The sequence below is a fragment of the Lycium barbarum genome, chromosome 8 (assembly GCF_019175385.1).
Source record: "Lycium barbarum isolate Lr01 chromosome 8, ASM1917538v2, whole genome shotgun sequence".
Taxonomy (NCBI): domain Eukaryota; kingdom Viridiplantae; phylum Streptophyta; class Magnoliopsida; order Solanales; family Solanaceae; genus Lycium; species Lycium barbarum.
Genome location: NC_083344.1, coordinates 4,887,624 through 4,902,980, shown reverse-complemented (window position 1 = coordinate 4,902,980; position 15,357 = coordinate 4,887,624). Strand labels below are relative to the sequence as shown.

The window sequence follows — 15,357 nt, the reverse complement described above, 5'->3', positions numbered from 1 at the left end:
ATGAAAAAAATAGTTGAAATGTTAGTTCAGCAGATATATAATAAAACATCACTTTAAATTTAAATTTTAGTTAAATGAATTTGTGAAAGTCGTACGAAATAATAGTATTAGTAGAAATGGAGCATTTTGGACATCCCAAAAGGGAAAATTCTTGTACAAATTGGGACAAAAGGAGTATCAAAACAGGTCATATTGGCTTAGTAGTTCCAACTCTTCCAACTCTTCAAAATTGTTACAGCACCCTCCTAAAAAAATACACCATTTTTGGAGGATTTGACACGCACCCGTCGAATATTTTGAAGCGTCTGAGCATAAGTCTATACAACTATAAGTTGATCCTTCTCAAATGTGTAGACTCTTCAAGATCTGCGCACCTGTCAAAATTGTTTGAAGAGCCCAAGCAACATAGGTCTATACAACTATAAGTTGATCCTTCTCAAATGTGTAAACTCTTCAGGATCCGACACACACCGTCAACATTTTTGAAGAGCCCGAGCAATATGGGTCTATACAACTATAAGTCGATCCTTCTCAAATGTGTAGACTCTTCAGGATCATGGAGTCCCCATAGTCTTGTTTGTTGCTGCACCACCAAAACTGAAGTGTCACTTTCAAAATCTGAGGCTGCAAGTACTTCTCCTACAACCCCTAATTCACCATCCACATTATTCCTCCTTGTCAATTGTAACAAAATTGGCGAGTCTACGTGACGCCTACCAACCATAACAAGATCATAGGAACGTCCCAACGATTTAACAACTTCTAACACGTCCACGCCACTTTTCACCTCTGCTTCTTGATAAGAAACTTGTTCTGAATGAAGGAATTGGAGATTGAATTCATTCAAGATTTGAGAATCAAGAACCTTACTCCGTTCTGAGCCACCAACAATATTTTCGGATGAATTACCCGATCTCGTGAACTGTATGAGTGTCATTTTTACACTAGGATGTCCGGACATTCGTTCTGCATATGACAAAGCTTCGCGATCATCTGCTCCGCCAAAGAAAAGCACCACGACCCGATATAATGAAGGTACTGTGATTGCATACCGAGATTTTTTTGTGTTTCCTCGATCCACAAGTATCGCGACTGAACAAGGAGCTTTCTCAAGTACATTCTTGTTTAGATGTCTATATGCATAGGATGTTTCGACTCCTTTTTCGAAGATCCAATGCTTGTGAAAAGGGATAATGATAAGGGTTGTTCTCTTTTCTAAAGCAAGGGAGCAAACATCATTGTGCATTGTTGCATAAGGTGAGATCCCTTTGTAGCATTGTACCATGATGAGGTCACTGTTTTGTTGCTCAAATTTTTCAAAAGCATTGAAGATTCTTTCTGATTGCGTTGGATTCACTGATGGCTTGTCACGTTGTTGATGTGCTATGAGCACGGACGAGGCGCGACCCGTTAGCTTAGTAAGATGAAGGACTACTGAACTGATGCGACTTTCTTTCGTAGGGTTAGAGACTTGAAGTAAACTGATGACTGCACGAACGTTTTCTTGGCTGTGTATGCACGCGAGTATACGAAATTCTTCGTTTTCTCTACTATGCATTATTGTCCTCCTCTTGTAGGCAATGTACCTTCTTGAAGGGTCATATAGAACTTTCACAAGAGGTGATATAACCCCTGTTATAACCACCACAGAGATTAGCATGATTGTATAGTTTTCTTCAGACATGTCCTGCATCACAACTACATTAATGAGAAGGCCAATTTCATATGTAAAAAGATCTATAATTACAACCAAAAAAAAAAAAAGTTAAAAAAAATATACTAGAATTAGCTACGAACTTCGTCTCTAATCTGTCCGTTAAATTGCTCGTAGCTAACAGAACTTTTTGATAATCCGTAGCTAAATAGGGTCAGCGACTGGTTTTGTTGTTTAATAATGTATGTTGCTTGGACTCTTCAAAATGTCAACGGGTGTGTGTCGGATCCTCCAAAAGTAATGCATTTTTGGAGGATCCGACGCAGGTGCTGCATCATTTTTGGAGGACCCAACACAAGTCCTACAACATGTTTCGAGAGCCCGAGCATCACTGAAAAAGATACTTCTACAATCTATTTTGTGTGCAAGAATCACTTTTACATATTCCCTTCTTTGATAGTGTGAATTCTGTAACATTACTATCTCAAAAAAAGAGTACAAGGGCTTACTTTGTTCTGTTTGAAGTCATTCAAGAAAGCAAGTTCCATAATGCCTTTGGAGTTCATGATCAAAGCGAGAGAGAAGGCGTCTCGAAGTGGCATTCTCCAGAGAAGAAGGGGCAATATCGTTCCAATGATCTTTCCGATAAAAGCAACTAACACAACTAACTGCAGCACTCCTAAATTCTTCAACCTCACTATCGAAAAAACGTTCATTTGCAATCCACAAATGGTGAAAAATGGGGGCATAAGCAACACGGACACAAAGCAATCGAGTCTTTCAACTATTGCAGCACCTAACGGTGGTCCATCCGGTATCACCAATCCAAAAAGAAAACATGCCACAATAGAACTAAGCCCAATCACTTCACCAGTGAAACCACACCATAATAGTAGAGCAAGGACAATAAAAATATAAACGTTTTTCACAGGTTTCCCTTCTGGTGTTTGTCTAATTGCCCACAAAATTGCTGGACGAATTCCAAACACGACAACTAGAATATAAAGGCCAACAGACACAATTGACCCCAGAGTTACTCTCACTGACTTTGCCTTAGCTAACTCGAGAGCATACTTTAGACTTACAATAGTCCAATGGCAAATATCACAGATAATTGAGGACGAAGAAGCTAATCGTCCGATCTCCGAGTTAAGGATCTTTAACTCATCAAGGAAGCAAGCAATGCCAGGGTAAGCTGTCATAGATTGAAGAATTACTACCCTTGAAAGCAGAGTGATGAGTTCTTGATCCAATGATAGAAACTTTTCAAGAAGAAAAGCCGTGAAGCTGGCGAGTCCGAAAGGAACAAAGAAGCCCAAAATTCCTACTGCTAAAGCTTTTCTACTAGATTTTAGAACTATACTGAGATCTATCTTAACTCCAATCTGAAAAATGAAAAGCATGAACCCGAAAACCGAGACCGTATCCAGTACTGATCTGCCTTTACTAGGAAATACTTTAGATGAAAGTTGTCCATTTTTTCCAATGACCGATGGACCAAGTATCACACCACCCTGTCAGCACAAGTTAGTAAACAGAAATGATTAAATTAATTCAGATAACTACATACTTAGGATTTCTTGTTTAACAAATACCTTGATAAAAAGGATCCAACTAGAGATAGTTATCATTAGTTTATAGCATTGTGTTAAGTACATGGAAAAGTTGTATATCTAAATGCCCACGTACACGGAATAGGATCCTTTTGTTGTATTTCTTCCCTTGCTACAAAATTCTAACATGCATTTTAAGCAAGAATCCCTTTTTAACTTATTACACTTCTCCATTTAACATGACATAAGAAAATAAGATAAGAATTGAACTTTTGTTGTGCTTAAGTAAAAAATGGCGAAAAAAGTTAAAGAAAACCAGCGGCTTCCTTTCCCGCCACACTTTTTGAGTTAAAAAACTCCACCATTGGTCTAATTTATAGCAACATTAGACTTTCATTTATATTTCTTCAAATCCAGCATGACATGTGTCAAAGAAGCGACTCATCAAAGAAAGTACAGAAAATCATGTTTTGGTAAATTCAAAGTGTCCATTTGCTGATTTGCCTAGCACTTTGTGGGTGATCACAAATTTCTTTTAATTAAATCGAACTCTAGGACTTACCCCTAATATGTAGAAGAACCAAAAAGCAAGACCCTACACATCCCTTCAAAACATAGAACAAAAGTAATTAACTAAATCGAATGAAAAACAGTTCACCAAGTTAATAGCAGATGAAAATTCGTAGAAGAACCATACTTATCGACCAACAATTACGCCTCAATACCAAACAAGCCTTTAAGAACCCTTTATATTTTTTCATTCTATTTCAACTGTTCTATTACTTTACTAAATAATTCAAGTCTGGAATAGCATGGGTAATAGACAATATTTTCCACCAAAAAGTCATTTACCGGTGTTCGATTTTGGAAAGAATTTCTATCAGACGGGGAAAATGACTACCCTCACCTCTAGGCGAAAGTCATTTTCTTTACAACTATCTTATCTTTTACTAACTTCATATCGCTTGCTCTAACTAACACATAGACATTATAATACTCAAAAGTTTCATCAAAATGTTGTCCCATTTGCTAACAGTATTATCAATCTTTAACGCATATTTGTCACTTACCAACCTAACACCAGTAAACATTTCATTTTAACTACTTCATATCGCTTGCTCTAAACACCCACATAAACATTATTATTATTTAACATTCAAAAGTTTCATTAAAACGCTATCCCATTTGCTAATTGTACTCTCAAACTTTAACACATATTTACCACTCACAACCAACAACAACTTACCCAATATGATCTCACAATTGGGGTCTGGGAAGTACCTTGTGAGAGGTAGAGAGGTTGTTTCCGATGAACCCCAGGCTCAAGAAAAGCGATTGCAAAAACAGGTTTGACAAACACTAGTAAAAGCAATGGTGTAAATACTGTAGAAAGGAAAGTGCTGACGACAAAAATAGTACAAATAACCCAAGTAAAAGAAACAATAGTAGTAATACAAAGATACTTAGAACCATGCTCTCCCTCAGGAAAAAGAGAAATCGCTCGACTACCACTCACCAACCAAAGACCATTAAACATTGTTCAGGAAAATGACTTTCCTCGTACCAAAATGCAGTTCTTGGCAAATTATTATATAAAAAAAACAATAGAAGGGAATACTTACAAGAATCTGAGAAACAATGAGGGGTTGTCCAAGAGGCTTGAGAAGTGATTGGATAATACGAGTGAAAACAGAGATGAGAGAAAGTTGCAATAACAGAGAAGGAACAGAGTATTCAAGAGGATCATCTCCAACATATAAACCTTTAGAATTGATCTGATTAAATGAAGTGCATACTAAATTGGCTCTTAAGGCTGGCACATTGCTCATGATTGAAAGCCCAAATTTAAAGGCCTTTTAAATTTCAGGCCTGTATATATAACGAGATGATGTTAATGTTGCCTGATATTGATGATCACCATTATTGTGATGAAGAAAATTGTTGTTTCATTTTGGTTAAAGATACAGAGAAATGAAGGAAAAAATTGGAAAGAGAATTAGGGGCAATGGTGCTAATGTGTGAGCACAGAAGTGTGGGGGAAGCCCCACCCTTTCTCAGAGGATGGAAAAGATGTATGGAAGAGCATGAGAAGTGGAGGAAATTGAAAATGAAAAGAATATTAACCCACCTAAAAAAAAAAAGGTAATAGGAGTAGCACTTTTTTTTTTTTTCCACTTCATATCAGGCTTATTGGGGTTCAACTGAATTCGGATTCATGCCAGAAAGTTTGACATTGAGGGTAAACTGCTCCCTAACAAAAGTGCTACCCTAACAAATGTGACTTCCTAGCCAATATGGCTCGAACTCGAGACTTCTGCTTAAGAATGAAAAAGTACTTATCACTTAACCACAATCCTTGTTGGTTGGGTAGATTTTATTTTTGATCTTTCTCATATACGACTAAACACATTTAACATTTAGTTTATTAAAATATATTTTTGATCTTTTTTATATGAAATATAGTTACATTTAGACTATTTTGGAATTATATTACCTTCACATATGAAGAAAAAGGTACAAACTTTTCTACTATATAGAAACTCATGTTTCTATATAGGATCGTCGTCCACCCCAGGGACCCACCTATATAGAAACTAATGTTATTATATAGTAGAATTTTTTTTTAAAAAAAAATTAAGGGCCCACTCTTCTATAATTTGAAACTAATAAAATTAAGGGTCCACTCTTCTATAATATTAGAAATAAAAAAAAAACAAATTTAAGGTGGGGCCCACGTGAAGAATTAGGAGACAATTGCAACAAAAAAATAATAGGACATTTAAATAATGATAATAAGTTCAGAAAATGATAAAAGATACGCTTAGAGAAAATTTAAAGAAGAGAAATTCAGGAAAAAAGAAATAACGAATTAAATTGAACACAAAAACCGCTAAAGAAGTCATAAAACCAAAACATTTAAAACTTATACCTCTGGATATAAGTTTAGACACATACATGAGTTTCTATATAGGATCGTCGTCCACCCCAGGGACCCACCTATATAGAAACTAATGTTATTATATAGTAGAAAAAAAAAAATAAAAAAAAAAATAAGGGCCCACTCTTCTATAATTTGAAAAAAATAAAATTAAGGGTCCACTCTTCTATAATAGTAGAAATTAAAAAAAAAAAAAATTAAGGTGGGACTCACGTGAAGAATTAGGAGACAATTGCAACAAAAAAAATACGGTGGGCTCCACATGAAGAAGTCCGAGACAGTTGCAACAAAAAAATAATAGGACATTTAAATAATGATAATAAGCTCAGAAAATGGTAAAAGGTACGTTTAGAGAAAATTTAAAGAAGAGAAATTCAGAAAAAAAGAAATAACAAATTAAATTGAACACAAAAACCTCTAAAGAAGTCAAAAAACCAAAACATTTAAAACTTATACCCATAAGTTTAGACACATACGTCTCACACAAATAATGAGAAATAACATCAAGCTAAGAAAACGAAATATAAACGGTCTTCTGTAATAGTAAATTATAAAATAAAGGTGGGGCCCACTTTTCTAAAATAGTAAAAAAAATTTAAAAAAAGTTGGGGCCCATTCTACTATGATAGTAGAAATTAAAGAAAAAACAAATTTAAGGTGGGGCCCACTCTTCTATAGTAGTAGAGATAAAAAAAAATTAAGGTGTGGTCCACGTGAAGTTTGGGTATAAGTTTAGACACATACGTCTCACGCAAATAATGAGGAATAACATCAAGAAGATGAAATATAAACGGTCTTCTATAATAGTAAATTATAAATAAATAAAAAATTAAGGTGGGGCCCACTCTTTTATAATAGTAGAATTTTTTTAAAAAAAATTAAGGTGAGGTCTACTCTTCTATGATAGTAGAAATTAAAAAAATAAATTTAAGGTGGAGCCCACTCTTCTATAGTAGAGATAAAAAAAATTAAGGTGGGGTCCACGTGAAGAATTAGGAGACAATTGCAAAAAAAAAAAAAAAGTGGGGCCCACGTGAAGATGTAGAAGACAATTGCCAAAAAAAAAAATAATAAGGTGGGGTCGCCGTGAAGAAGTAGGAGAAAATTAAGGTGGGGGTCCACGTGAAGAATTAGGAGAAAATTAAGGTGGGGTCAACGTGAAGAATTAGAAGACAATTGCCCAAAAAAAAAAAAGTGGGGCCCACGTGAAGAAGTAGGAGAAAATTGCAACAAAAAAAGGCATTTAAATAATGATAATAAGTTCAAAAAATGATAAAGGTACGCTTAGAGAAAATTTAAATCAGAGAAATTCAGGAAAAAAAAATAACGATTTAAATTGACCACATAAACCACTAAAGAAGTCATAAAACCAAAAGATTTAAAACTTATACCCAAAGGTATAAGTTTAGACACATACGTCTCACACAAATAATGAGGAATAACATCAAGAAGACGAAATATAAACGGTCAAGAAATGTATACACATACAACAACAACAACAACAACCCAGTGAAATCCCACATCGTGGGGTCTGGGGAGGGTAGAGTGTACGCAGACCTGACTCCTACCAAGGTAGGACGGCTGTTTCCGAAAGACCCCCGGCTCAATAAAAGCATAAAAAGAAGTCAGATAAGGTTAAGAGATTCGGATAAGAGATTTAAAGCGATATGAAAATGAAATAATGCAAGCGACACAGATAACACATGATAATCAGAGCACAGGAAATAACAGATAATAGCAGAAATCGGAGCAGATGACACAAGATAACCAAAGCACAGGAAATAACAGATAATAACAGATAATAGCAGAAATCGGAGCACAAGAAATTATATTGCAATAATGCGACTACTAATAAGAACGGATAACGAGACTATCTACTAGCCTTCTACCCTAATTTGTGTCCTCCAAACCCTCCTATCTAAGGTTATGTCCTCGGTAAGCTGTAATTGCGCCATGTCGTGTCTAATTACCTCTACCCAATACTTCTTCGGCCTACCCCTACCTCGTCTGAAACCATCCATGGCCAACCTCTCACACCTCCGCACTGGGGCATCTGTATCTCTCCTCTTCACATGCCCAAACCATCTCAATTTCGCTTCTCGCATCTTGTCTTCCACCGAGGCCACCCCACCTTATCCCGAATATCCTCATTCCTAATCCTGTCACTCCTGGTGTGGCCACACATTCATCTCAACATCCTCATCTCGGCAACTTTCATCTTTTGAACGTGAGAGATCTTAACTGGCCAACACTCCGCCCTATACAACATAGTCGGTCTAACCACCACTTTGCAGAACTTGCCCTTAAGTTTTGGTGGCACCTTCTTGTCACATAGCACTCTGGAAGCAAGCCTCCATTTCATCCACCCTGCCCCAATACGATGTGTGACATCATCGTCAATCTCCCCGCTGCCTTGCACAATAGACCCAAGGTACTTGAAACTACTTTTCTTCTGGATGGCATGGGTACCAAGCCTTACTTCCAAGTCAGCCTCCTGAGGTGCTTCACTGAACTTACACTCCAAGTACTCTGTCTTGGTCCTACTCAGCGTAAACCCTTTAGACTCCAGAGTATGTCTCCAACACTCCAGCTTAGCGTTAACTCCGCTACGAGTCTCGTTAATCAGGAGTATGTCGTCCGCGAAAAGCATACACCATGGCACCTCACCTTGAATTTGCCGTGTCAATCCATCCATCACCAAGGCAAATAAAAACGGACTAAGAGCTGATCCTTGATGCAACCCCATCACAACTGGAAAGTGCTCTGAGTCTCCTCCTACTGTCCTCACCCTGGTTTTGGCTCCCTCATACATGTCCTTGATCACCCTAATGTACGCCACAGGTACACTTTTAGCCTCCAAGCATTTCCATAGGATCTGTCTTGGAACTTTGTCATAAGCCTTTTCTAGGTCGATGAATACCATGTGTAAGTCCCTCTTCCTCTCCCTATACTGCTCCACCAACCTTCTCATAAGATGGATGACTTCTGTAGTTGAACGTCCCGGCATGAATCCGAACTGGTTTTCTGAAATAGACACACCTCTCCTCACCCTCATCTTCACCACCCTTTCCCACACTTTCATAGTATGGCTTAGCAGCTTGATACCTCTATAGTTGTTGCAACTCTGGATATCTCCCTTATTCTTGTATAGAGGGATCATTACACTCGCCCTCCATTCTTCGGGCATCAATGCCGTCTTAAAGATGACCAGAAATGTATACACATATTTTCTTAAAATGATGAAGTTGGTCTTTACTTAAAAATTTAAGACTGCAGCAGATGCTGACACATGAAAGCGCTTTTCAGTTTTGTTGAGTAGAAGAGATGATGGCATGAAACTCGATAGGAGAATGCGTATTTCAAATCTTTCAATTGGAGAACCAAACCAAAAAAGTCATATATGGGAGAAGCGGACTAAATAAAATAATTTATTGATATTTTCAGTTAATTGAATTATAATAATTTTTATAATAAAAATTTCATAATTATATTACTAAAAGGTACTCTCTCTGTCCTAATTTATGTGACATAGTTTGACTAGGCATGAAGTTTAAAGAAGAAAGGAAATATCTTTGAAACTTGTGGTCTAAAATAAGTTATAGATATTTGTATGAATTTAAATCATTTCATTAAAGGTAAAAAGGAAAGTTTCAAGTTAAATGATTTCTAAACATAAATTTTTTTATTTTTTTTTTAGATAGACTAAAAAAAACGTGGTATTATTTTTTGTGTTAGGCTCGTGCTAGCACGGGCTTTCATCATCTAGTAACATGTATAATTGGGAAAAGGACACAAATGGCCGCTGGGGCATAAGTAATCCCACGAGCTGGCCCATCTACTCCCAAACACAAAAATTAGCCCCTAAACTATTTCCATCCGTTAGCCATAAAGTCAAATAAAACCCAAAACATATAAATCGTGATTTTCTCCTTCAGTAACTCAACTTCAACATTATATAAACACCTATAAGATGTGATTTCCTCCTTCGGTAACTGATAAACATGGGAACAACCGTAGAAATCATTTTGATACAAAATCTAGGGTTTTGAAATCACGAAATTGATTTCTTCTGTTGCAAATTCAACTCATTGATGTCTTCTGTTGCAAATTCAACTCATTGATGTCTTCTGTTGCAAATTCAACTCAAACTTTGGTTCCAATTTTGATACAACATGGAGGTAATTGGTTGAACAACAATGAATTTGCTAATTTCACTGTTAATGGAATTCTAATCAATTCAGACTGTAGTTATGAGTATTTTGTTGGTGAGATATACAAACAATTAGATAAGGATTCAACTACAACTTTAATGGAGATTAAGTATGTAGTTAGGTCCGGATCAATGTCTATATACAATGATATGAGTGTCCGATTGTATATGGCGATGAAGAAAAAAACTTAGATATAAATGAATATCCACTATGCATAACATTAAAAGATGTTGCTGAATGTTCGAATCGAATGTTGTTGGGAACAACTTCAGTTGCTATACAAAATAGTTTGATTGAAGAAGTACAGGTTCTTCCTATGGTTGTGGAAGGAGTTGACATTGATGATGCTATTATGGTTGATTATGGAAGTGAAGATGATTTTGAGGACATAGCAGTTGAGGAAAAAATAATAAAGGATCCACTTCATAAGGGAATTGCAGAACATCAACTGTATTGGAACAAAGATACAATATGAAGCGTAATGAAGAACTATGCAATACGAGAGAGATTTCAGTTTAAAGTCGACAAATCATCAAAAACAAGGTATGATTCCCTATCTGTAATGTATAGAAACTGTATATAAGGTGTATGAGCATAGTGGTCCTGTGTGTAGAATAGAAAACTGTATGATTTATGTATATAATATGTTTAATTTGTGTATATAATGTGTGTAAGCATAGTGGTCCCTGTGTGTAAAATAGAAAATGTATAATTTATGTATATAATATGTATCATTTGTGTATATAATGTGTATGAGCATAGTGGCCCTTGTGTGTAGAATAGAAAACTGTATAATTTATGTATATAATATGTATCATTTGTGTATATAATGTGTATGAGCATAGTGGTCCCCGTGTGTAGAATAGAAAACTGTATAATTTATGTATATAATATGTATCATTTGGGTATATAGTGTGTATGAGCATAGTGGTCCCTCTGTGTAGAACAGAAAACTGTATAACTTATGTATATAATATATATCATTTGTGTATATAATGTATATAAGCATAGTGGCCCCTGTCTGTAGAATAGAAAACTGTATAATTTATGTATATAATAGATATCATTTGTGTATTTATTGTGTATAAGCATAGTGGCCCATGTCTGTAGAATAAAAAATTGTATGACTTATGTATATAATATGTATCATTTGTGTATATAATGTGTATGAGCATAGTGGTCCCTGTGTGTAGACTAGAAAACTGTATAATTTATGTATATAATATGTATCATTTATGTATATAGTGTGTATGAGCATAGTGGTCTCTGTGTGTAGAATAGAAAACTGTATGATTTATTTATATAATATGTATCATTTGTGTATATAATGTGTATCAGCATAGTGGCCCCTGTCTGTAGAATAGAAAACTGTATCATTTATGTATATAATATGTATCATTTGTGTATATAAAGTGTATTGTATGTGTTTTAAATAGGTATTCTCTTAAATGTGTCTATACAAGATGCGCATGGTCTTTTAGATCTTCAAGTCTACATGATTCAGAAATCTTCAAGGTGAGAAAGTTCATTGATGTTCATACTTGCCCAATTGTGGAGAGAATGTTGTCACAACGTCATGCTACTTCAGTAACCATTGCAAAAATGGTGAAGAAAAAGTATGTCAATCTTAAATCAACATACACTCCAGCAGAAATCATGGAAGACATGAGAAACCAATACGGAATTAGGATGAATTACAAGAAAGCATATAGATCAAGAGAAAAGGTGCTTGAAATGTTAAGGGGTTCGCCACCTGAATCTTATCGTAAACTACCAGCTTTCTTGTATATGGTAAATAAGACAAATCCAGGATCTTTCACAACGTTAAACAAAAAAGCAGACGGGTACTTCTTGTATGCTTTTGTCGCACTCAGTGCATCAATCAGAGGATGGAAATATTGTATGCCCGCTGTCGTGGTTGATGGGACTTTCCTTAAATCATCATACGCGGGGACCATGTTGTGTGCTACTGTGCTTGATGCAGCAGGTAAGTTTTACTGACATGTTTGAACAATGCTATTATGTTCAGTTCAAAGAATCTTTTTAATATATTTTTTGCTTGTCAGTACAATATTGATTCTTTCTAATTTGCTTAATTCAGGTAAAATCCTGCCACTAGCATATGCTATTGTTGATTCTGAAAATGATGCGTCATGAGATTGGTTTTTTCGAAAGTTGAAACAGGCTTACGGTTAAAGGGACAACATGTACATAGTCTCTGATCGGCACGATAGCATTTTGAAGGCGGCTTCGAATGTATATCTAGATGTGTCTCACTATAATTGGATCTACCACCTATGGAACAACGTCAAAGGTAGATTCAAAAGGGAGCATGAACGATTAAAACCCATATTCTTTGCAATGGCCAATGCATACACGAGGGCAGATTTTGATCGCCTCATGGAAGATATGGACAATATCGATGATAGGGTGAGGGGTTACCTGTTCAATGTTGGCTATGAAAAATGGTCCATAGCTTATTCCACAGTAAACAGATCCATGGTGATGACTTCAACTATAGCAGAGTCCCTAAATTCAGCAACTAGACATGCAAGAGACCTGCCAATCAAGAGTTTGCTACAATTCATGATAGACTTGGTTATGAGATGGGCCAATGACAACAGAAAGGATGCAACAACAACATTTACTGAATTAGGGAACAAATATAACATAATAATGAAGGAGAATATCATTTTGTTGGATAAAATGACGGTAAAACATTCTGTTTTCATTTTTATTTCATATACCTGACTACACTCCCCCCCCCCCCCCCCCCCCATTTACTGATGACATTTGGAAAAAATTCAGGTAATGGCTTCAACTCATTATGTATATTCAGTTATGGATGGTGAAACACGCAACATAGTGTGCATGCGTGAAAAGAAGTGCAATTGCCAACGATTTCAAATCGACGGGATCCCTTGTCCACATGCTATGGCGGTATTGAGCTACACACATATGGAGGTGCAAAATTATTGCACTGCTTATTACACCAGAGAATACTTTTTGAAGGCATATGAAATGCCAGTGAATCCACTTCCTGATGAGAGTGCATGGGACATTCCAACAGAGGTATTAGATCAAATAGTCAAACCACCGACATGGAAAGGCAGACCAGGTAGACCAAGGGTTAAACGATACAAGGGAATTTTCGAGTATTTGGCTACTTCAAATCCAATCTCATGTGGTCGGTGTAGACAAAAAGGGCACAACAGAAGGACATGCAAAAATGCTCCCACAAGAATCTAACAAATGTTGTTCCAAAAAATGCTTTACTGTTTCCTGTTCTATTTTTCGTTTGAATGAAGCAACTATTTACGTTGCAAAAATGTTGCCGGATAATGCATTTACACTACTATTCTCTGATATTTTAGAATAAAAAAACTACTCTTTCCCATGCACTGTTTGCTGGAAGATTGTGTTAATTCTTCTATACCTTTTGTATAAGTGCATTTGTGTTGCTATTTTGTATAAAAAATAATCTTTGCTGCTCAACAGGTACACCAATCCATTGCTATTTTATCCTTCAGTGCTGAAACTTGCAGTAAGGACATGAAACAAGTCTAAAATCAGGTTATGCATACAGGTTTATGTATACAGGTTCAATATATACACTATATATACAAAAATGTGTATATATATATATATACAGAAAATATACAACTTATATACATACCTTTTGTGTGTGTGTGTCAGAAAAGGAATAGCCTCGATTCAGATTCTCAACCACAGCAGTTGCACCAGAACCAGGTGCGTGCTTCTATTTTTGGTATGCAGTGTTACTCCAGGTGCACGCACAACCACAATACGTGAGCACATCAAGTTATTTCAACTTATATATATACAATTTTCATACATAGGAAATTTACTATACATGTTCAACATATATACTATATATACAAAAATTGTGTATCTATACAGAAAATATAAAACCAATAAAATATATTGAAGAAAATGACATTGAACAATAAACTAAACGAATGATATTAACACATTGAGTTTTACGCATTGACATAATATTCAAACATAGGTAAAATCCAAACAGATTCTTCAACAAAAACTATACAATTGTATCTGCATTAACATATGTCACCTACTATATTTGCAACTATCCTAAAATCTAATTCTTCTTCAAATCACTCCATGCCTCAATCTACCAGTAGACTCGTCATCATTAACTGCGTTTCTACTTTGTTTCTTTTTTCCATAATCCCATAGCAGTACCCCATATCGGCTCCGGAAAGCATTAATATCATCTATATCTTTGGGGATTTCAAAGTCTTGAATCAGGTACTCAGCAAAAACAGCAACAAATATACCACAGTCCCTGCAACAAAAAGTCACACAAAGTTGGTACAAAAATCTAAAAAGAAAACAAAATGCATAATGAAAAAACAAAATCAGTAGTAATTTACGTGTTCGCTTGGGTTGGCAATCCATCAACTATCTGGATCTGAAAATCAGCTGCTGGTATTCCATCACTCCTACTGGCCCAAAAGTCAATACGAGAAAGGAAATGTGGGATCAAAGTAAAGTATGGTTCAACTACTTTCTTGATTGTAAGATTTTGTCGTGCACCACCCATCGAATCATATATATAAAAGAAATGATCTTTAAAAGATAATCTAACTAAAATCCAATGCCAATTCTCAGCAACATTTACAAGGAAAAAGATATCATCAACAGTACACCATGGCACATTGCACCTCATGAAATACCCCAGCATATATTCAACAATTGGATCTTCTTGAGTAATAAGGTTGACATCTTTATTTTTCGCCAAAAATTGCTTGTACATAGTTTGTATCAAGCAGTTATACCAACAATCAGTTGTTGTGAATTTCAATGAAAAATGTGAAGAAAACACATAGTTAGGAAACACACAAATTGTAATGCATACATTTCTCTTACTGCTATATACACTTATTATATTAAGTGTATAATAAGTGTATATACATTTAATAAATGTATATGTAACTGCATATATACTTATTATACATT

The 15,357-nt window shown here is 35.6% G+C and overlaps 1 protein-coding gene across 1 annotated transcript; it reads right to left on the bottom strand.

Moving 5' to 3' along the window:
- Positions 1 to 85: 85 nt before the first annotated feature.
- LOC132604956 (cation/H(+) antiporter 15-like) lies at positions 86 to 5,256 on the bottom strand. The gene is made up of 3 exons (XM_060318304.1): positions 4,830 to 5,256; positions 2,164 to 3,168; positions 86 to 1,687 (listed from the first exon to the last, which is right to left on the bottom strand). The coding sequence occupies exons 1-3, from the start codon at positions 5,034 to 5,036 to the stop codon at positions 515 to 517; spliced, it is 2,385 nt and encodes a 794-aa protein (XP_060174287.1). The 5' UTR covers positions 5,037 to 5,256; the 3' UTR covers positions 86 to 514.
- Positions 5,257 to 15,357: the final 10,101 nt, after the last annotated feature.

Bases quoted from the DNA above. Each gene is read 5' to 3' on its own strand.
- LOC132604956 (XM_060318304.1), bottom strand. From the start codon at position 5,036: ATGAGCAATGTGCCAGCCTTAAGAGCCAATTTAGTATGCACTTCATTT. The intron at 3,169-4,829 runs GTAAGTATTCCC...TTGTGCTGACAG, and splicing joins TCATTGTTTCTCAGATTCTT to GGTGGTGTGATACTTGGTCC. The intron at 1,688-2,163 runs GTAAGCCCTTGT...GTTGTGATGCAG, and splicing joins ATGACTTCAAACAGAACAAA to GACATGTCTGAAGAAAACTA.